General features: G+C 29.0%; 1 protein-coding gene and 1 non-coding gene across 2 annotated transcripts; one reads left to right on the forward strand and one right to left on the reverse strand.

Moving 5' to 3' along the window:
- Positions 1-11,134: 11,134 nt before the first annotated feature.
- On the reverse strand, positions 11,135-11,947 carry LOC107992016 (uncharacterized). Its single transcript, XM_017047550.2, has one exon. The coding sequence runs from the start codon at positions 11,945-11,947 to the stop codon at positions 11,135-11,137; it is 813 nt and encodes a 270-aa protein (XP_016903039.2).
- A 9,348-nt stretch (positions 11,948-21,295) lies between these two features.
- Positions 21,296-21,379, forward strand: TRNAY-GUA (transfer RNA tyrosine (anticodon GUA)). Its single transcript is given in 2 exon segments — positions 21,296-21,332; positions 21,344-21,379. It is a non-coding gene; the product is annotated as a tRNA-Tyr (tRNA).
- Positions 21,380-24,502: the final 3,123 nt, after the last annotated feature.

Genomic DNA, 24,502 nt, shown 5'->3' on the forward strand with positions numbered 1-24,502 from the left:
CATACATACATAGATGCATATATATTATTATACAAGGTAATGACACAATTCAAAAAATCAAAATTGTCACGTTCTGAATCTACCAAACGCTATTTTTGGGCACCACCACTTGAAGATCTTCCTATTCTCTGAGTTGATATTTTGTTTTGTGGTTGTTTTGTGGGAACCAAAATTGAAGTCTCTGTAACAATTAATATATATATATATATATATATATATATATATATATATATTAAATATTCAAATTTCAATTTTAAAAAATATCTTGCTTAATAAACATTTTTTCAAATATCAATTTTCAACTTTTTAAAATACATTTTCTTATTTAATATCTTTCCAAATTTCAAATTTCAAATACTGATCTTCATGTTTTTTAAAAAAAGATATATATGAACAAAATATCTTATTAAATATTTAAATCTTCAAATTTCAATTTTCAAAAATATATTTAGAGATCGAAAATATACAAGAATTTATAGAGATTGGAATTTGAATATTGGAAAGACCATTTTTTAAATTAAAAATTAGAATTTTGAAATATTTAATAAGGAAAGATATTTTTTTAAATTGAAATTTGGAGATTTAATTATTTAATAACATATTTTGTTAATATATATATTTTTTTTAAAAAAAATGAAGGTTGCTATTTGAAATTTGAAAAGGTAATTAACGAGAAAATTTATTTTTAAAAATTGAAAAAATATTTAATAAGAAAAATATTTTTTAAAATCGAAATGTGAATATTTGAATATTTAATATATATTAATTATTAATATATATATATATATATATATATATATATATATATATATATATATATTATCTTAAAAATAAGGTGTGGGGTCCACATTATATTAAATATTAATATATATATATATATATTAAATAATGGAAGAAAAGAAAATTGTGGGGTCTACGCATTGAAGTCGTGGACCCCATCTACGACTTCCAAGCAAAATCGTGTACCGGGTAAATGATTTTGCCCAAATTGCTCTACTTTTGTCAATAGTTTGCCTTCTACCCTATTTTTAACAATATTTTTTAAAAATACATTATTAAAAATAAATGTTCAACATAATCCTTCTGCATTTTTGTCGTACGTATAACTCCAAGAAGAGAAAAGTTAGAGAGAATCTAGGAACGTGGAAAAACCACCCATGTTCCTTATTAATTAATAAATTAAAATAATATTAATATTAAATTAATTAATTAATTAATTAAATCATATTTAACTGAATATCTCTCACATAACTTATAGTTTTAATTTAATTAATTTAATTAAATCAAATTCAGTTAAATCAAATTAAACTAAACTATTAATTAATTCTCTAATTAATTAATTTCTAAATTAAATATTTTATATTTGATTTAATTCAAATTTGAATCATACTCAAATATAAATTTATCTCATAATATATAGTTTTAATATGTATCATATACACTTTAAATTTTGAACTAAAGTTTTAATACGAATCTAATTCATATTAAATTAATATTTGAACTCATTCAAATATTTTATTCTCTCATAAATTAATTTTGAATCATATCCAAAATTAAATTTATATAATAAAGATTAATTAAAATATAAACTTTATATTATAATGTATTGTCATACATTATATTAATTCCCAAAGTAAATATGAGCTTTTCAAATTACTACTAATATGGATAAATATCATTACCCTTTACGAGCTACGAAGGAGAACTAATGGACCTATAGATCTGAAACTACAACGATATGAGATTAATTGGCTAAACTCATTAACCACATTAATCAATATTCGTTAACTATGTGTACACTTCTGTAAAGACTCATAGTTGAACTCTTCTCGCTGTAGATATATATTTGTGTCCATAGATATAGACCAATATCAGTAATTTAGTCCTTCACAAGTGTTCGAAACACCACGTGGGTCAAATTACTGTTTTACCCTTAGGTTACTTTTAGTTCTTAAATACCAGTGCTTCTATAACGAAAAACATGTTTATGGTCCAACCACTAAATAGAAACCCCTCTCGTGTCATAGAGAGGGTAGGGTCTTTTGTTCAAGTCCCGAAGACACCATTTATGGGAACACTTATCCACTTACCCTAAAGTGAAGGAGTGAATTTCATCTCGTGTGATTATGTTTCCAGCTCCCCACTCGACCTTGTCCCAAAATGATAAGCATATTGAATCGAAAATTTGGCCATTCTCACCCATATAAATCAAAGGATAATCCCTCGTGAATAGGAGTTCATAATACACTCAGCATTGAAACTAAGTTACCTAGGTCATCCTAATGAGAATAGAAATCCAACTAGTTAACGGAGTTACATCTAGTGGTTACTATTTCGTGGTTCGGACTTATGCAAACTCATTGCATATGATAGCCTCACTCGCATGTCACCTACATGAAAGTGTTGGATCATTATGTTTGTATCAAATACAAAGTGAGTCGTATGCATAATGTTAACAAGGATAAAGTACATAACCTTATCCCTATACTATAAACCTTTTAAGTTGATCTCAAACATTAATTCTTGTAAGTCTCTACATATTGTTCTACTCATCAAACAACTTAGGATGTTAGTTTATTGGATTTACTATCTACGAGTTTTAGGACATAAAACCCAACACTTACTACCTATTAGAATTCAACTTTGTTGATGTATACTTGTTAATTATTGCACCTCAACCATCCTTCTGTAATTAGGTCAATATTGTACATCCTATTGTGCTTGTGCTATTATTTTAAAATTGGACTTTCATACTTGATTGCCTAATGTTTCTTTTAGGTCTACAAAAGTAATGTTTGACTGTCATTCTTGTTCTAATATGAGTCAATTCCTATATTCATTTCATTTAATTTGGTTTTCACAGTGTTGGTCATATCCCCTATTTTTTGGGATACTTATTGATTGTTTACTATCATCCTTTCACTATAAATATAGAAAAAATAATTGAGTTCCTTGCATCCTTGGGCTTCCTCAAATTTCCCTCTATTTTTACCTCATTGCTATGTTTATCATGCCTGAAGTACATGTTTCCTTATGTTGTAGTTCACATTCAATTACTGTCTTTTCCCATATGTTTTTACCTCTATAATATAACATTTGAACTTTCATGTTTTCTTGCATTGTGTTTACACTTCTATCATCTTATACTTTTGCCTTCTCTTTATAAACCATCTTTAAACTTGTATAAACTTTTATAAGTTGCATTCTATTTTAGCATTACCCTATTTTGATATATTTTGTATGCTTACCATTCTTATACTACATGTGTGCTTCCATTATTCTCTTACATGTCCAGCTCCATTGTAATTTTAAATCATGCGTATGAAGAAGAAATTCTTCATACACGAGATTTTTGTCATTGCGTCTACTATATTTCATTTGTGATGTCATTTTTTTCGACTATGTGAAATTCTACTTAAAGGACATTTTAGTTGAATGAACTTGAACAAATTTCATAACTCTGAGACTACTTTTCTTTCCTTATTTCATTTGTTGAATCTTACATTTGTTTATTCGTACGGGTTACATGTGAATCGTATAGGCAAATTTTGGGTAACTAAGCAGTATATTATCACACTTTTTTTTTACTCTCTTTTCAAATTTTGAATTTACATCAATTCTGTTTAAAAATATTTTTTGTTGTTCATTGTTTCAGGTTACTCCAGTTACACTTATTTCGCTTCCAAGGTATACGAGTTATTATTCGTGTAAACTTTATTTTGTCCCTTGTTTTCACACCATTTTTTTGCTTATTTCAAGTTTTGTAATACTTATGAAAAACTTTGCACACAAGAATTTGTTCTCCTATAACGGTTTTTGGGTTTGTATTTTATAATTTATAAATTTACATTTGTGGTTATTTAATTCATATTTTCTAGTAAGAGGAATGCACATTGTTCATCATATGTATATTTTAGGATTGATTTATTTTGCATATAAATTTAACGTAAATGTTACCCATACGTATAACTAAGTTAGGAAAAAAGTCGAAGAATACATTTGAGAAATGGTAGATTTACGCCTACGGTTAGAGTCGAAACAACTTATCAAAATTTAAATATACAAAAGTTTTCGATCATTTTAACTTTTCTAAAGAATTTCATAAACCAAACATAAATTAACAACACACGACATGCTTAGTACGATAAAACCAAGAACATCTAATTAGCGTAAATATTCTTCCAATTAATAATGTACATGGGGTTGTAGGATAGTGATCCAAATGGAGAAGAAAACAAATATATTTGTACTATAGATCAAGAAATTAAAACAAATAAATATGAAACATCTTTAAACTCAGGGGAACAAATAATTAATCTAAGGAAAATACATTTGACAACAAAAACTTAATTTGACGTGTTGTAGAAGAGAGAAAAACAAAGTATTATTTTTATCAACAAAATATATATAGTATAATGTTAGATGAGCAACGTTATTTGTGGTAAATTGAAGCCTCCTAACCTTTTTTTTACTATCGTTACAGTTAAACCGTTTTACATCCAATATATATTTTTGCATTGTTTTCTCATAATTTTGCATACACAAATTTACACAACAATTTTCAACCATTTTACATACAATAGACAAATTTAGAAAGAAGGCAATAGGAAATACGTAATTGAATGGAGAAACGATGGGAGAAAAGGGTAATTTCAAAATCATTTCAATCTTTCATCAAATGAGTTAGAAAAGTGTTGTATGTAACTTTTGAATTTTTTTTCCAAACTTCTTTTCAAATGATTATTTAGTGAGAATCTTAAAAAAATGTGCATAATTGATTTGAAACGAATTATTATTATGCATTCTTTAGAGCAAAAAAAAAAAAAATTATATAGACACTGATTTGATTCTCTAGAATGTTTTTATAAACACTTTAAAGAAGAATTTATGTTAACGTTTCTAACATCACTACAAAATTTATCGCTACAAAATTTGTAGTGGATGAACAAGCCATTGGGTCTGTACTTACAACGTTTCTAACATCACAACATCAGTTCCTACTTTCGTTGGAGTTGTACATGAATGACAACAAGCAGATAACCCATGTACCTCACGACACTAGGCATAGAATTCGTCAGTTAGCATACTTTTGCATGATTCATGAGTCGGACCTAGTATGTCATGAAAGTACGAGAATTGATCGAAGATGTTTCACCGCCACCGACTTCGAACCATCGCTGGATTAATGTTCACAGAAACCATGATGTTGAGGAGATAGTGGCAATGTTCCTCCACGTATTAACACACGATGTTAAAAATCAAGTCATTAAGAGGGAGTTTTTGTGGTCCAGTGAGACTTTCATGACATTTCAACATAGTCTTGTTGGCAGTGTTACACCTACATGATTGAGTTGTTGAAGAAATCCTAATCAATGACAAATGATTGCACATATCTACGGTAGAGGTGGTTTGAGGTTTGATTTACCTAAAACTAGTTTTGTACTTCAACGGTGCCCAAACTACATATAGTGCTGATTCACCGTTATTTGTAAAATGCAGAATTGTCTTGGTGCACTAGACAACACATACATCAAGGTGAACGTGCTGGCAAGTAGGGGTGAGCATGATGGGCCGAACAATCGAAATCGAACGAACCGAGGTCGGACGGTCGGAATAGTACAATCGACGGTTGGGTTTCGATTCTAGAAACTCAAAAATCGAGTTATCGTTAGTTGGTTTGGTTGATATGGTTGGTCGATCTGTCGGTTTGAACTGACCCATGTATTTTTTTAAAAAAATTATATATATATATAATAGTATATAATTATAAGTTTATGTTTTCAAAATAATGCAATTCTTAATTTTTAAAATTGTCTATCAAAGAAAATTTTGCTCCAACCATAAACCGCAATCTATAATATTTTTAAAAGCAAATTCAAAGGTCAAAGGAAAAAAGAAATTGAATCTATATATTTGACATTTCAAAAAACAAAGGAAAAAAGAAAAAGAAAAAGAAAAAAGAAGGAAAAAGAAAAGGAGGAAAAGAAAAGAAAGTAAGAAACATAGAAAGAAAAAAAGAAGGAAGAGGAAAAAAAAACCCGACCGACCGACCAACTGTTGGACCGGTCGATTTTGTTGGAAACAGAGGCTAAAACCGATTTTGTAACTTATGTGCCAACTTGTGGTTGGTTTGGGGGCAGTTTGATTTGAAAACCGACCCCCACCGCCCGCTGCTCACCCCTACTAGCAAGTGATAAACCAAGGTATAGAACACAAAAGGGCGAAGTTGCCACAAATGTCCTTAGAGTATGTGAAACAAAAAAGAGATTTTTTTTTCCTTCTAGCTAGCTAGGAAGGATCAATTGCGGACTTGCGTGTCCTTCGAGATGCCATCTCACGACCAAACAACCTGAAGGTGCGGAAGGGTAAAGTCATACACATTATCCTTTGAATTAAAATTTTTCCTTCCCGAGTTACGGTATTGAAAGTGTGCGATGTCTACACAGGATATTACTACCTATTCGATGTTGAGTACCCTAATGCCGAGGATTTTCTAGCTTCATATAGTGGTCAAAGATACCACCTATAACACCTCTAAAATTAAGATAGTTTTGGAGTTAATTATATTAGTTTTGTTTAATTAGATTTAATTTATTGGCCGTTATTTTGAATTCATTTAATGAGAATTATTTGATTTTGTTGAAATTGAAATTAATTAAATATTTGTTGAATGAATATTTAATTAATTAGAGGTTTTGGCTTGTGGTGTTTATTAAGAATTTGATTAAATTGTATATTATAAGGTTTAAGTAACGCTGTGGATTTTTGGTGTTGTTGAAATTGGATTAAATTAAATAATTTTGAAAGTTTATTTAATTAAATTGGAGAAGTGGATTTTTGTATAGATTTGAAAATTTTGTGTATGTATGGGTATATATACATATAACTATTATGGAAAATGAAAACGATAATTATATTTGTTAAAATATAACTAGTTAAGGAAAAGATATGATATTTTGAAGAGAAGAAGATTAAGATAATTATATTTGTTGAGATATAATTATTTTACGAAAGATATTGTATGGTGGAAAGAAGATAAAGATACATTATTTTTTGAAGGGTAATTATTTTGGAGAAAAATATTTATTAAGGGAGGAAAAAGGAAAATAATTATACTGTGGGAAAATATAATTATTTGTAAAAGAATAATTATTTTGCTAAAATATAAAGATTAATTATTGTTGAAGATAATTAATTATTTTGGAGAAAGATAAATATTGATTGAGGAGAGAGTTGTTTTGATTGAAAAAGAAAAGATTATGTATTTAATTAAGGAGAGAATAATGATTTAAATAAATATATATGTTTATCATATATTGTGGTGAGAGAGTAATAATAATATTAAAGAAGTATTATTATTATTATTAATGGTTATAAATTGCTAAAATTTTGTGCATTTTAGGAATTTATTAGGAAAGATAATGGGAATAAAAATATATGTATATTTTGGTAAAAGGAAAAAAATTTATTAATATATGTATATATATATATATCCTAAAAGGAAAAGGAAATAATAATAATAAATATTATTGTTATAATTTGGCTTTATAAATAGCATTGAAATGCTTAAGTTGGAAAAAGAAAAAGGTTCTTCATCTTCTTCACTAAGATAGCCTCTGCTACTACCGCCTCACTAGTTTTAGTTATGATTGCTCTCTGTGGCAAAGCTTGAAGATTTAAGTCATGAATTTTTTCCATCGAGGTTAAGATGATTTTTCAACCTCCATTTGGTTAAGTTTGGTAAGTTAAGGTAATTTAAAGAATTTTAGATACTAAGCATTAGTAAATTTTATTAATTAAGAATATTAAAATTTTCCTCTTACTGTTTAGGATCTGCTTTAATTGGAAATTTATTGTCAGCAAAGAAATATTTTTAGCTAATCTCCAGGTGAGATTCTACTATTGAATCTTTAAAGTGAATTTAAGAGAGGCTACATGTATTTACGATTATGCATTGATGGTAGCTAAAATGCATAATGCGATGTATTGATGGTAATTGATATTATGTTGATGATGATGACTGGATATGTTTATGATGTTTATGATACATGATATATTAATCACATGCATAAAGACGTTATGATTAATATTCATGTCATGTTATGATGTATATGATGATGTTACATGCTTTAGATTGTGGTGTGTCTGTTAACTTTGTCTGTTGAGCTTTTTATCCCACTTGTATTGTGATTCTATCTATGGGGTCACTCACACGACTAGGAATGTTCCTACGGGACCACTCGCACGATTTAGGGGTGTACCTACGGATCACATGCACGGTTAGGGGATAGTTATATTGTGTATACAGGGTTACTCGCACGACTAGAGGTGTTCCAACAAGACCATTCACACAATTAGGGGTGTACCTACGTATTACAAATATATTTATGGAGTGTGTACCTGCGATCACTGGTACGACTAGGGGTGTTTCCACGAAATCACTTGCACAATTTAGGGGTGTTCGTACGGTCTCACTCACCCAGGTTTGCTCCATTGGACACACGATGTTATGATTATGTTTCTAACAGGAAGTTAACAAATCACCTAGCGGGTTTAATATTTCAAGCTAAGGTAGAGAACTTGCGAGCGATAGAAAGGGATTCGTGGTATGCCATATCGGGACACAATTAGCTTTTGCATCTATTTATATGTTTTTCAGTATTTTAAATTTTAAACATTTTATTTAAGATTTTGTCCTATTTTTTTTTTTTTAAAAAAAATTGTTAGAACCCACGACTCACGTTTTTAAATTATTTTTGTTGGTTTTGATAATCTTATTTTGTGAAAATCTTGATTTTATAAGGATTTTAGTTGTCTGTCTCTTCAAGAAAGTGTAAATTGTTATTCGTCTTTTTGAGTAATGACTTTAACTTAATTTAAAAGTTCGGGTCGTTACACCACCTCCAAGAGGGGCGTGGAGTGGAAAATCCACCGACAATAGCTAAAGAGTTCTTCAACATGAAACATTTTGCTGCATGGAATTTCATTGGAATGTTATTGACAAAGCTTTTGGTCTGTTGAAGGGCCGGTGGACAATTCCTTCGTGGAAAGTCGTACTATCCCGTACAAGTTCAATGTTGCACAATACTGGCATGTTGTCTACTGCACAACCTCATCAATATAGAGATGACGAACGTTGACATACCAGGCAACATAGATTAGGGTGATTCGACCTACGCAACAATGGCATGAGACAATATATACTATATAGAGACCTCGAACGAATGGAGTCAATGGAGGGACGAGCTTGCTGAAGAAATGTTCAGTGATTGGGAGTTGCGTAATCAATAGCATGACTAGATGGATTAGTAGTTATATGTTTATGTTTGGTTTACTTGTTAAGGATACCCCATGTACTTGTTTTTCAAAATGGTTTAGTTTTTCTTTTAGCGAATGTATTTGTTTACCAATAACATGAATGATACACTAACAAATCACTGGAAGCACAATGTATTATGTTATTATGTGGCTTATTCCTAACGAAACTCGATTGACTAATATGATTGCCTTTTTTTTAGTATGATAAGTTCTTCAAAGGCCCTAAAGTACTTGTGGACGAAATAGGATGAGGCAGCACTTGTGGACGAAATAGGATGAGGCAACGCTTGTCGAGTGCCTAGTGGAGTTGGTCTCGAGCGGTGCTGGAGGTCCAACAACGGGACCTTTAAACCTAGGTACCGTAGTCAGCTTGCAAGAGTGATGGCTCAGAAAATGCCAGGTCGTAACATCCAGGCTACGACTATTGATAGTCGTATAAAAATGCTGAAGTGAACGTTCCATGTTATATCCAAGATGTTGAGGCCCATCCTACAGTGAGTTCGGGTGGAACAATGAGCTGAAGTGCATAATTGCAGAGAAGGATGTGTTCAATGATTGGTTGAAAGTACGCAATTTCTTCTCTTTTTCCTAGTTCATTTATAATTAAAAATAAACTAAAACTTTAACTCAACACTTGAACTGAGTCATCCTGCTGCGAAGGGCCTACTAAACAGATCGTTTTCCCATTATGACGAACTCTTCTACGTCTTTGAGAGATATCGTACGATGGGAGGGTGCGGAGACTTTTGCCAATGTTTGGTCGAACGTGCATGGAGAGTATAAGGGAATTGTCGCTGACCATGACATTAATATGGATCGAGATCCTTGATGTGTTCTCAGGGACTGAACATGTTGCCTAACGAAATAATGGGCCCTCAACCCGGGCAAGCAAGTGACGGTAGGAACTCTTCAAAGCGGGTCAAAGAGAAAGCGGGGAGGCCAAACGGTTGAAACTGTGGGCATAATTCGTAATGCCATGGAGTAGTCAAATGACCAGCTCTACCGCATTTTGGACTGGTTGATCTTACAATGTCAAGATGCTAGCGCAACACAACGCATATTATTATAACACTACAATGTCAGGCCATCCCCGAACTAACTATACTATTATAACACTACCATTTATAATCCTTCCCTTAAACGCATATTATCATAAAACACTATCAATAATAAACCTTCCTCCAAACAAAGATTATCATAACACTAGTTTTATCATAATCCTAGAATTATCATAACTTTTATCCCACGTAACCTTTTCCTTCCCCCAAACGGCCCCTAAATATTTAAATATGATGTCATGGTCAATAAAACATGAGCTTGTAGAGGAGTTGGAACATTATTCTTCCAAAAGATGCATCATTTTAATAACTAAAATCACTTCATTTTATTCTTATATAGAAACATGTTGAAGTTGAGATCTCAAACTCTTTGGGCATAAAGTAAATTCATCTATGCATATAACAATCTTGAATAAATTTCTTATCACATGTTAATGATTAGTTATAAAAGTATCAATTTTAGAGATAATAACTAATTATATAACAACATTTTCTTAAAAAAAATTGCAAATATAGCAAAATGTATCTTTGATAAAATTTTATAACTCAAACTCATAGTCTCAGATAGATTCGGCTATATTTACATTTTTTATAAAAATTTTACTATACATGCTAATACGTTGAATCTATATTTGTAGATGTTACTTAATTAAAAATGAAAACCTTAGAATTATTCAACACTAACTAATTTAGGTAAAGAAGTTGTAATAATAATATAAGGCAATCCTCGTGTAAAAAGAACAAAAAAGAAAGAAAAACTAGTTTTCAGCCGAAATTGGCTTAAAGGAAGCTTTTATGGCGCCGTCTCGATGGTTGCTGCTACTGCAGCCTATAACCAAAGCCCTAAGAACCTTACACAGCGCTTGAACCGTCTTAGTCTTCTTCCCTTTGCTTCTTCCTTTCGCCACTTTCCTCTCCTCCGACGACGGCTGGAGTTGTTCCGGCAACCGCATGCTCCGGCGTTGCCTTATCCTCATCTCACTCAGTTCCATCTCTTTCGGAAACCTGGCGCTACCAAACAGGAACAAGAACCATCGCGATTTCATCGGCGACGATTGCAGTATCATCGCTCTCTCTTCCGGTAACTCGTATTTCTGCAATTTCCATTTCCTCTTTGGCCGTTTGATGTACTCAGGAATGGGATTATTCGTCAATGAAATCGAAAACGGATCGAAGCTTTTAATTCCTCCTGAACCCGATCTAGTATCAATTACAGACGATTTCTTACCAGAAAATTTGTCCGATGGTTTGATTTGTGAATCGATTGGTTGTTTGTAGGGAATCAATTTGCCGCAGAAGATAATGTTATCAGATCCAGAATAAGATGAATTAGCAACAGAGAAATCATCGCTGAAAAATTCGAAGAATGTATCATCTTCTTGGTTATGATCATCAAAGGAAGCGCTCTGATAATCATCACAATTAGATTCATCGCTGTAAATTGGAAGGTCGCAGAGAGAGAGCGTTTCTACAGATTCTTCATCTTCTTGTTGTTGTTCATGGTGTTGATTGATGATGATGGAGGAGCCCGTGTCTTCTACTCTGTTGTATGATTCTTTAGCTACAATCATGGTTTTTTCTGAGTTTCGTTTAGGTAGTAATTTAAGAATGAAGGTTGAAATGGATTGATTGATGGGTTGATGAAGAATAAGAAGGAAAGTGAAGGTAGAAGATGAAAAATTTGAAAAAAGGATAATAGAAATTGATATGAATTTTGATAAATTTATATCAATTGAGGCCTGAGGGGATATATATAATATTGTTTGTATAGGGAAAATAGAAAGTGAAAGAGTATTTTATAATTTGGAGGGGAAACGAAACGATACTGCTGGCCATCCATCGCCTTCTAGAAGAGCAGACGGAGAAAGGGATTTTAAATGCAATGGCGGACTAACTTCGCCTGATGGGACAATTTCTTCTACATCCTATTCTTCTTCTTCTTCTTCTTCTTCTTTTTATTTTTTTTAATAATTAAATTACGTTTAAATCATTTTGGTTATTGTATTTGATTACAAACATCCAAACATTAATTAAGTACAAAATTAATAAATTATCCCATCCAAAAAAAAAAAAAAAAAAAGACATATAAAACATTCTAGAACCATACATTTATTCACCCAGGGTATAAAAAACATCCTTTTTATATCACTAGTGTGCTGCATCAAAGACTATATACAGTTGATCTTGGTGTTGACACCTCAAGCAGAAGAAATAGAGCACTTCGAGTGACTACAAATCAGTGAATTTCAACCGGGAACAACTCGTGAACCACATTTCTAGCATTACATACTATGTGAAAAAATTTAGAATGTGATAACTCATGTTAAGCTTAAAATTATGGACTGGATACATGATTTAGAACAAACTAAATACTTGGTCCATGATTCATTTAGGCATGTAGACTGTATACACATGATTTTCTTTTAAATTATGTATTTGATGCCCTATTCTCCAACCTTATTTTTGTCATGATTATTTTTCTCTAAACCCATGTTTTTGTCTACCTTTTTAAAGAAAAAAAGTGCGCCCTCATTTTTGTTCACCTAGTTACAACTTTATTCTAGTTTGTATAATTTTAAAGGCTTGGCCATCATGCTGAATATTCATTAAAAATGAGAATTAAATAGAAAATGAAGAGATGTCAATAATGCAAGACTTGTGTAAGTTGAAATGTAGTATAGTAAAAATGGATAGAATTTTTTTTTTAAAAAAAAAAAAAAAAGGAAAGAAGAAGAAGAAGAAGAAGGATTTTTCCCCAAAAATTTGAATGATATGAAAATGGGCATAGATATGATATTAGTAATATCAGCATTTAAGAGGAGAATTATATATATTTAGGCATAATTTAAGAAGGAATCAAAATAAGCAATACTATTATATGTATAACATAATTAGTAGTTAAGAAGTTAAATCAAAGTCGTTTGTTTGATTCAGGAACCCCATGTTGAATTTGTTTTAATTTAAAAGAATTTCTAAATATCCAAATAACTAAAAGGATTTGGAATCAACATTCAATTTCTGATTTTATGTCCACCATTTCTTTGTAATTTCCTTTTTTTCCTTTTTCTTTCTTTTTTAAGTATCTATTTAATTTGGTGGCCTATCTTTATATTCTAACTTAGAAAGAGTGTAACGTATTTGGAGGAGCATTTAGTTTAGCTATAAAGTTTAGAGTTAATATATCGGATTAAGAAATTTTTGTCCAAGGTGAGTGATGTTTGCAAGAACAAAAAAAAAAGTGGAAAAAAATTTCTAATACTATAGTAGTATATCATCTCCATCAAATTGTTTGACATATCATTGAATGATTTATTAGTTTATAAAATATTGATTGAATAAATCTTGTTTAGTTCTTAAAAGTTTCTTAGGTGACAAACAATAAATGAAAATGGCATGAAATTGTACTAAAAGTTTTATCCAAAAAATGTAGTGTTTTTTATTATAAATATACAATTTTTTTTATTATAAATATACAAATTTAAGTAATACTTACTATTTAATTTAAATTTTTAACATCGACTTAAGAGATTTTAATTATAAAGCTTTGTTTTTTCTCTCCAAACTATATATATAACATTGGTAGAAGTAGTGTTTAAATAATATTTAACCGATCTAGTTTATGATCCAACTATATATATAACATTGGTAGAAGTAGTGTTTAAATAATATTTAACCGATCTAGTTTATGATTTGGATCATAAATTTGAACAACTTAATTTGCTCCCCCATTAACAAGTAAAAAAAAAGAGTTATTTAATGTAGAGTAATTAAAGAATTGGAATGATAAATGTTTTGGTTGTTAATAAATATTTTAATGGATTAAAATTATGAATTAGGATTTAAATTTTGAAAAAGTAGACATTTTTCTTAATTTTCTAACGTATAAAATATTAGCTGAACTATTTTATCAAATATTCAAATTTAATATACTTAAACATTAAAGTAAATTTTCTATATAAAAAAAATTGTAATAGAATAATCAATATAATATGTGAAGTTTAAGGTGGTTAACATAATAATATATATTTTCGTTAAATGTCAAAATTTTTTTTCTTCATCCTCGTTGGTTGAAATGAAGGAAAAAACAAATCCTTACAATTATGGAACAACAAACTTGTATTATTGATCATGTTTTTTTTTTATTCATTTGCCAAAATTATTTTTAGTCCCCAATCTTTATATTTTTATATTTTTTATATTTTTTATATTTTTTATATTTATTTATTTTATTTGTTTGGTCTATCAAATCTTTATAGCTTTATCTATTATGTTTTTTGTGTCCTTGTTTGACTTTTTTTTTTCTCTAAATTATAAACTCTAATATTTAATGATTTTCTTAAAAATATTATTCTAAAATGATAAATAGATGTATTTTTATAACATTGAGTATTTATATTGTCAACTGTTACACCATGTTTCAATTTGGTAGAAGCATTTGTCGAATTCTTCTCCCCTACATGTGTGTGTATATATATAATTCTCCATTTTCAGTTTATATGAAGTAAAAAAAAGAAAAAGAAAAAGAAAATAAATTAAAAGTTATAAAATGTTGAAAATAATAAAAAGTCAAAACATCAAAATATAACAAAAGTATAATTAGGGATGAAAATGGAATTTAGTTGGAAGCATGAAGGAATTGTTAGTTATTAATTTAAAATTTATGAAAATTAATTGAACAATTGGTGCTTAGTTTTGGGTGTGGGTATGTTAATATATTTAAAAGATTCCAATGGTTGTTGTGCGGTAAGTGATGGGACAGTAACATTTATTATTTAAATTTAAATCCCAACAAATAATAGTAAATTATTATTGTTAAATATATTGATTTACTTCCTTTTTTTTACATTTAAAAAAATATGAGTAAAAGGATTAGGTTTATGTGACCCTCCCATCGAAGATATATGATATAGACAAGTGAGTTATGCACACATTACTATTAAAATAACTCACAATAATGTGCATAACTCACAATAATGGTGATTAAATATATAGCCGGAACTTCTTATAGATATAATAAACTAGCAAAATATTTGAGGGTCACGTAACAAAATAAAAAAATCTATAAAGGTGATTTTTTTTATATAAATATTTCAGGTTTGTCCTTCATTTTCATCGTCTTCCTCCTCTTCCTCTTCTACATTTTTTTCTTTCTATCGTATTTTTCTTTTTTTTTTCAAACTATTATTTGATTGTTCAAGATCGTGTACTAAATATAAAATATATTAAAAAAACGTCATTTAGATTTGGATAATCAAATCTAAGCGATCGTTTACAAAAAAATACTCAAATCTAAACGATCATATACTAAAGAATTTAAAAAAAAATCGTTTAGATTTGGGTAGCCAGATGTAAATGATTGCATAAAAAATAATCGATTCTGTTGCCAAATCTAAACGTGTACCAAAAGAATCTTGAAAAAATTGTTGAGCCAAATCTAAATGTAGACAAATTAAACAATCTTGTACAAAGAATCTTAAAAAAAATCGTTTAGAGGTAGGTAACCAAATTTAAACAATCATATACCAAATTTAAACAAATTGGATAACAAATTAAATGATTGTGTTCAATCCAAACAATTGTGTAAAAAATTAAACGATCATGTACAAAGAATCTTGGAAAAAAAAGTTTAGATTTTGGTCAAAATCTAAACAATTGTGTACCAAATATATTACACACTTCTTTAACGGGAGAATTTTTTGTATTTTTCATTTTGAGCCTATGCCTTTTTCCATTTCAAAATTGTTCTACACAGTATAAACATTTTGTCACTTTGTTATATTTTTTAAAAGACCCCAAATAAAATCTTATTTTTCAAAAAAAAAAAACACGTTTTGTTTTAATTTAAAATTTTGAAATCTTTTTAAAATTCAAATTCAAAATTTGTGTTTGATTAAGAAATTAGAAAATGGAATAACGAATCTTATATCTATAATCTTTAAAAACAAAATTTTAAAAATAAAGAAAACAACAATCCACTGCTTTTTGAAATACATCGTGTCAAGATGAATTGTTTTTGAAAATATATTGTTTTTAAAAATGAGTAAATCAAGAGGATTTTTTCAAAAACATAACCAAGCGACAAAATATTTATACCTTAGAGAACAATTTTAAAAATGAGAAAAGTCCACAGACACACGATGAAAAATACAAAAAATGCCTAATCAACACGCGATTATTAATCGGCCACACGTACGCATATAATTCTTCTCTAAACAATCATGATACACAATTATGTAAGAAAATGACACATGATCATATAAGTAATATCAACACCGGTCACACGCATGTGTGTAGTTCTTCTTCTAAACAATCGTGAACCAAGATCGTTTAGATATTGGTACACGATCAGGTGCACCAAGATCTTTTATATTTGGTACACGATCTCGTACAAAAATCGTTTAGATTTTGTACATGATCATATACCAAGAGCAAGACAATCATGTACCAAGATCTAAATGCATTTTTCTTCAAAATCATGTATCAAGTTTTTTTATATTTGGTATACAATCTTGAACCAAAGATCATTTAGCTTTGGTACACGATTGTTTAGATCTGAAAGAGAAAATATACGAGAGATGATCGTTTACCAAGTGAAAATTTGAAAAAGTGAAAAAGAAATAATGATAATAATTGTAAAATAATGATCATGGTTTCAGAAAAATATAAAAGAAAAATGTAGAAGAAGAAGGGTAGGAAGAAAATGGAAAGGAAGAATGAAGAAATTAGAGTCGAGCGCAGAATTAAAAAATGACGAGAACAAATCTGGAATATTTAAAAAAATGACCGACTTCATAGGCTTTTCAATTTTATTAGACCGATGGTAAATATTTGGGTGTTTTATTATATTTCTGAAAATTAATTATTTTATTTTTGTTTTTTATTGAATTTTTTTGTTTTCAAAAAATAATTTTTAACTCACGCAAATATGATTTATTAATTTAGAAAATAAGTCCTTTTATTCCATAGTTGTCAACTTTGGGGTTTTTAAGATTCAATTCAACAGTTCATGTACGTATTGTACGTATTTGTTATAAGAAAAAGTATAGAAGTTTTTTTTTTTTTTTTTTTTTTTTTTTTTTTTTTTTTTGTGGGGACATAAACTAGTATTAAAGATTAAACTATATATTTGTAGATGCAAACCAAAATTTCAAAATAAATATAGATAAGTAATCAAATTCGTAGGAAATTGTGTTTTGGGTTATTTAGGTTGAATTTTTATGGGAAGTGAAACTCATTGGTTGTGTGTAGTCAACACAACAAATACATCTTTGAATTCTTCAAAACTTTCTTTCAACAGTTTGAATAGAAAGAAATATGTGGTAGATATACACAATACTTACTTACTTGTGTAATAATTAGTCTTAAAACAAACACATTATATCATATTAATTTTAAGACTAAAATGCACTTTTCGTTCTCAAGATTTTAAATATGTGTTTATTTAATGTTTGAAGTTTTATAATAGTCATTTGGTTTTAAATGGTTCTTAGATCTATTTGACTGTTAGTTGACTTAATTGTTTGGTAATGGACGGTTAAATCATGATGTTAAATACTTGTTCACTTGTCATTTTGATTATAAAATAAAATTTATTGGGTTAAAGTGTTTGATGGTTTAAAAATATTTAAGGTACAAAAAAGAAACAAATCTATTTATTTATTTGTATAGTATTGAAAGATTAAGAGTCACGATTCAGAGAATCTAAAAATCTTTGAACTTCGACCATTGCTATCCCTTTCAGATGATAACGTCCAGTAACTTTAGCCGCAACTTTCGACAGTGTATGCCTGGTCATACAACAACAAAATTTTCAATACTTTTTTTAATGTTTTTATTCAGATCAATTGGGTTTTCGATCCATCTTTTGTTCAAAATATAATCTAGAACAAAAATGGACAAATAAACAAATGCACATCATATCATTTAATAGCCTAATCAATAGGTTGTTAAGTCAACTATTAACAGTTAGATGGGTCTCGTTGTCATTTAAAACTATTATTTAAACTTTAGGTACTAGATATGTTCGTTATAAAACTTCAGACATCAAATAGACATTTATCGCAAAACCTCGTGAACAAAAATATATTTTTAGTTTAAAAAAATACTTTTGAAGTTACATTAATACTCAATATTAAACTTTTTTAAAAGTTAAAAATACTTAGTATGTGGTTAAAAATGGAAAAGATGCTTAGATGTAATGTAGGTTTTTGTAGTAATTTTTTGTGACAAATTTAAAACAATGATGCTTAGATAAATCTCAAGATGCATTCATTTTTATGTATCTCATTTTTCATGTAATTAAGACCATGTTATTTTGAAGGAAACATAAACTATCAATGATAAATTGAAAAGTAGTTTGTTGTTGTGTTCTATAGTTATAATGAAATGCAAAACTACTAGCTTCATGTAAGAAAAATTGTACTTCATGTATAGTGAAAAATTTAGTGTGAAACTAAATTTATTAAAAGAACATCCTAAATAACCAAATTTGAACAAATCAGTTGAAGAAAATGTATATTTTATGTAGGCAAAAAAAGAATAGTGAAAACTCAGATCATAATAGTTTACATCTTAAACACATTCTATAACAATACAGACTATAATAGTCTGCATCCCAAATGCAGACTATAATAACACAGACTATAATAGTTTGCACTCGAAGCGCATACTATATTAATCCTCATACTATTATAATATCCAAACTATTATAATATTTCAGACTATTATAAGTCACTCCTTGTCCCAAACGCTTTCTAAAAGTAAAAAAAGTAAACTAGAGAGAGAAGAAAATAGAGCTAGAGTGAAATTAACTTTTGCGTAAGTCTAAAAAGTTAATTTTTAAAAAATCAGGACAAATTTCATTTCCTCAAAATTTGGGTCATTTTCTCATAATTTCAAATACGATCACCTAAACAAATGAGAAAATTACTTTATGAAGATTATAGTTAAATTTATTAAATGAACAACATAATTAACAAGTTTGAATAAAATAACTTTGAAAAAAATATGTGTATTATAAAAACGAATAGTGAAAAGAATCACTTTTGATATAACCCATTATAATAATCTGCACCATAAACATAAATTATAGTAACTCAAACTATAGTAATCTGCACCCCAAACATAGACTATAATAGCCACTGATTATAATAACTTACTCCACACCCCAAATGTCCCCTTAGTGTTTGAAGTTTTATAATAGTCACTTTTTTGTCCTTTAAAGTTTAAACAATGGTTCTAAATGATCCCTAGACCCATTTAACTGTTAGTTGATTTAATTGTTTGGTAATGGACTGTTAAATCATGATGTTAAATACTTGTTCAAAAGATTTAAGATAAAAAAAAACAAATCTATTTATTTATTGGTATATTATATTGAAAGACTAAAAAACTTTAAACAAATCTATTTAAGAGTCATGATTTAGAGAATCTAAAAAACTTTGACCATTGCCACCCTTCTTGAATGACAACTTTAGCGGCAACTCCAGATAGTGTATGCTTGGGCATACGACAACAATATTTTTAATGATTTTATTCAAATCAATTGGGTTTTCGATTCATCTTTTGTTCAAAATATACTCTAGAACAAAAATGGACAAATATGCAAATGCACATCTTATCATTTAACAGCCTAGTCAATAGACAGTTAAGTCAATTATTAACACTTAGATGGGTCTAGGCGTCATTTAAACTATTATTTAAACTTTATAGACTAGAGATGCTCGTTATAAAACTTTAAGGATCAAATAGACATTTACTATAAAACCTCATAAACCAAAAGCGTATTTTGCCCCAATTTCAACAAAATCCATAATCGTTTTAAACAAAAATTGCAATCTTTTTCCCTTAAATAAATCTTGGATAAATACCAATTTATATGGAAAACAATGTAAAAATTTGTATAAACTCAACAATTTTAAGCTAAAGAAAAATATTTGACCAATGTTCATATTAACTAGATCGAATAACAACTTTGTGACAATTTATAAATTTAAATAAATAAATAAGCTCTAACGTATGGATCTAGATGTCATTTAAAATCATTATTTAAATTTTAGGGGCTAGAGATGAAGTTTTAATTATTTAAATTTTAGAGACCAGAGATGTTCGTTATAAAACTTCAGACATTTACTGCAAAACCTCATGAACAAAAAATATATTTTATCTTAATTTCAACAAAATCCTTAATCGGTTTAAACAAAAATTGTAATCTTTTTGCCCGTAAATAAATTTTGGATAAATACCAATTCATATAGAAAACAAAGTCAAAATTTGTATAAACTCATCAATTTTAAAAGCTGAAAAAAATATTTGACCAATGTTAATAACTATATCGAATAACAACTTTGTGACAATTTATAAATTTAAATAAATTTAAAATTACATTTAAAGCTCTAAGTTGTTTCTTTCTACAATTTTATTGATTTCCATAAGTACATAAGCGTTTACAATTCATGGAACGATAAAGTTTATTTATTAAAAAAAAAAATCTAGAGAGTTGGAATTATTACACAAAACCTTTGAATTAAAGTTTAATATACTAAGAAAAATTGAAAATGAAAGAATGTAGTTAAAATGAATTTTTATATTTGATTTAAAAAGACTTTTAGGTGTTGAAAAAGATGATAATAATAATAATAATAGAGAAGTTTGCTTTGTACTAAAAAGAATATACTAATATTATGATTTATATAAAATTTAGCATGTGGGGCCATCTAATATTCTAGAAGGTTAAAAAGAAAAATATTGATGGACAAATTCCCAATTGGCACTGCAAAACGAAGATGGCGATATATCCAATATAATATAATATAATATAATATAATATAATTTTATTAATTTAATTTAACTAAATAAAGAAATAAATATTTCAATATATTAATGTGTTTAATGCTTTAAGTCTAAACACCAAACACCATCCGACCTTAGCTCAGTTGGTAGAGCGGAGGACTGTAGTTTGTTCAGTGATCCTTAGGTCGCTGGTTCGAATCCGGCAGGTCGGATTTCTTTTTTGTTCTTCATTATTTATATTTCTCATATTTAATTTGTCACATGTAATTTGTAGGTTTTAAAACATTTTTTTAGGGGTAAAACTTCGGTAGTCTCAATTACTACTAAAAAGTTGTTAATTGAATTGATTGGTTTTATAAATAAGAGAATGATAAAGTATAATGGATGGTTTGAGACTTAGTTTTCTTTTTTCCATTTTTGTTCCCATTTTTTTAAATTTGGTATTTTACTTTATCTTTCCCATAAAATTAATATTAGGTTTTTTTTTTAATTTGACATTTTTGTTTATTTTATTGACATTTTACTAAATAAGAAACGTAGATATACCACTACAATCCAAACAATGAAAGTGCCTATTGTTTAGGATAATTATAATGGATATCAATTTTTAGAGTAATTATTAAGTATGTAGCAATATTTTTAAAAAATTGCAAATATAACAAAGTCTATCGGTGATAGATTTCTATTGTTGATAGATTTTTATGGTTTATCAGTGATAGACCAACATTTGCTACATGATCTATTAGCGATAGGCTCCTATCATTAATAGATTTTGATAGATTTTGCTGTATTTGCAATTTTTTAAAAATGTTGCTATATACTTAATTATTTTGAATATAATTGTTATATTTGTAACTATTTTTATCTTTTAAGGTTAAAGTTTGTTTGAAAGGGCCTATTTAAAAACTATTGACTGCAGATAAGGTTCAATTTTTTATTGTCTTTTAGTAAACAAAAAAGAATTGATTCGAATCAACTTTTTTTTTTCCATCAACCCAGGCAAATGTTTCCGATTTTACAAGAACAAACAACCAAACTAGAAGACCCACTTGGTTCAATTTGTTTTTCGGTTTTTTTTTTTCATATTTTGATTTGTATACTTTTGAAATGTTATGAAGAAACTAGAAGACTCACTTGGTTCAAAAATTTTCCAACATGCTTGGCATCCGGTTGATCCATCATTGTCCGACTATTGACGATTCGCGTCGCATCGCGTCTCCACCTCCACCTTCGTTCGCCAGACCTTTTTTTGTCCTGTAGTTTGCATTCGCCGGTCAAGTCTCCCAAGCCGCACACATTCCCTGCCCCTCTTAATTGGGTGTTTTGTTCGTGAGCCGGTAGCCATACAACTTGAGCCAGTCCTTTCTGTCAATCCAAGCCGAAATTTTCGTCTGAGTCAAGTCTATTCCGTCGAAACATGTTTCTGAGCTGATCTCCTCCGTCTTCTATCCGTAAGCCACATGCACGTAGGTCACTAGCCGTTCGAGCTGCCCGAGCCGCATGTGCCATTTGTCTCCGTTACCGAGCTGCATGAGTCAAGCCAAGCTTCATAGCTTATTCAAGCCTACTCTTGATGAGTTTTTGATGAGTTTTGATGTGGGTTATTTAAAGATCTAAATTTAGATTAGATTGGAATAAAAATTTATGTTCTTTCTTATTGAAGGTGCTATTGGAGAAGTAACATTTGAATTCTTGGAATTCACGTTGAGATTGAAGTGAGGTTTAATTCTCCATTTACTTGGGTGCATGAGTTGTGGAATTCACATTTTGGTGAATTGAATGGATGAAATTGTTTGTGAAAATGTTTAATGTTTTATCATTATATTTAGGTTGGTTCTTTGGACTTTAGTTTGATCAAGGTGCTTAGGTAAAGTTAAGGTAAGGGATTTCTACTACTGGACTTATATTGAAGTTGGAATGTATTGACTGAGATGGTAGTCGGAATGTGTTGACTGAGATAGTTCGATTGTTATGTGTAGTTCAGAAAGTATTAATGGTTTACACTATTGACTAAATTGAGATGGTTTGACTGTTGTGTGTAGTTTAAAATATATTGATGGATTGTATTGCTGACTGAACTGTGATATGGTTTAGCGTGTTTGTTTTGACTGATTATGTGTAGAGAAGGAATTGTTAGTTTTAATTGTGCTTTGATGTGATTGTCTTGGACTGTTTACAATAGACTGAGGGATAAGTGTTAGATTTATCTATGTGGTAGTGTACCTTGCAAGCACGGTGTCCTAGGGGATCGCCACATGTTGTGCATTCTTCAGGATCACTAGACTGATATATGCATCCTACGGGATCACTACACTGATACATGCATCCTACAGGATCACTAAATTGATACGTGTACCTTACGAGATCACAAGACTGTTATGTTGTAGGGTACCTCATAATAGGAAGCTAATCGTTTTTACCTCTAACCGTTTTTACCTCTAATGGGACCAGTAGTGGATCTCTTACTGGGTATATTTTATACTCACCATTTTCATGTTTAACTTTTTCAGGAAAAGGTAATACGAGAGGTAGACCGACAAGGGGCAAGAAGGATTCGTGATCGCCATATGGGAATACCTTTTCAAGTGCTTCCGAAAATGTTTTTATTGTTTTCTTTTTAAAGTTTTGAGGATTGAAATGAGTGTCATGTTTAGAACAACTGTTGGTTTTTTATGACTTTATAAACGGTGTTTGTAAACTTTTAATTTGTTTGAAATAGGGTCCGAATACAGTTTTTCTTATATTTGTGACGTCTACTTGGTTTTAAACAAGTCTTATGAATTTGTAGATTTAGATAAAGCATCTTTATATTAAAATAATGACCTCAGTTTAATCTGAGTTGTTAAAAAGATTCTTTGAAAACTTTCCTCTTAAATTGATTTAAGTTCTTGATTCAAAAATTAAGTGGTAAAATGAAATGTAGATTCATCTGTGAGAATACACTTCTAAAAGAAATATACAAGAAATAAAGAAAACAAATTAATTTTTAAGAACTATTATTTAATTATTTCACTTTTATGAATATTTAGTCTATTCGGACGAGTCACTATTTCTTCTACATATTATTTCAATTAGCCTTTAATTATCAGTTATCAAATAAATATATATAGCAACAATGACAGGTTAAAGATTTTTATTCAAAAGGCTTAGTTTAAAGTTTTCAAAAATAATTTAAATTACAAAATAAGTTCCATGAAATTTTAAATTTGTATGTTTATAGGTCAATGGACTCCAACGTGTCTCTAAACTTTTATTTGAGTCTTTTACAATCTCAAATACTAAATATTTAAATAAGTTGTGATGGTCAATGAAACGTGATCCTATAGAAGAATTAG

The sequence above is a fragment of the Cucumis melo genome, chromosome 9 (assembly GCF_025177605.1).
Source record: "Cucumis melo cultivar AY chromosome 9, USDA_Cmelo_AY_1.0, whole genome shotgun sequence".
NCBI lineage: Eukaryota > Viridiplantae > Streptophyta > Magnoliopsida > Cucurbitales > Cucurbitaceae > Cucumis > Cucumis melo.

Excerpts from the sequence above, each read along its gene's own strand:
- LOC107992016 (XM_017047550.2), bottom strand. The coding sequence starts at position 11,947 with ATGATTGTAGCTAAAGAATCATACAACAGAGTAGAAGACACGGGCTCC.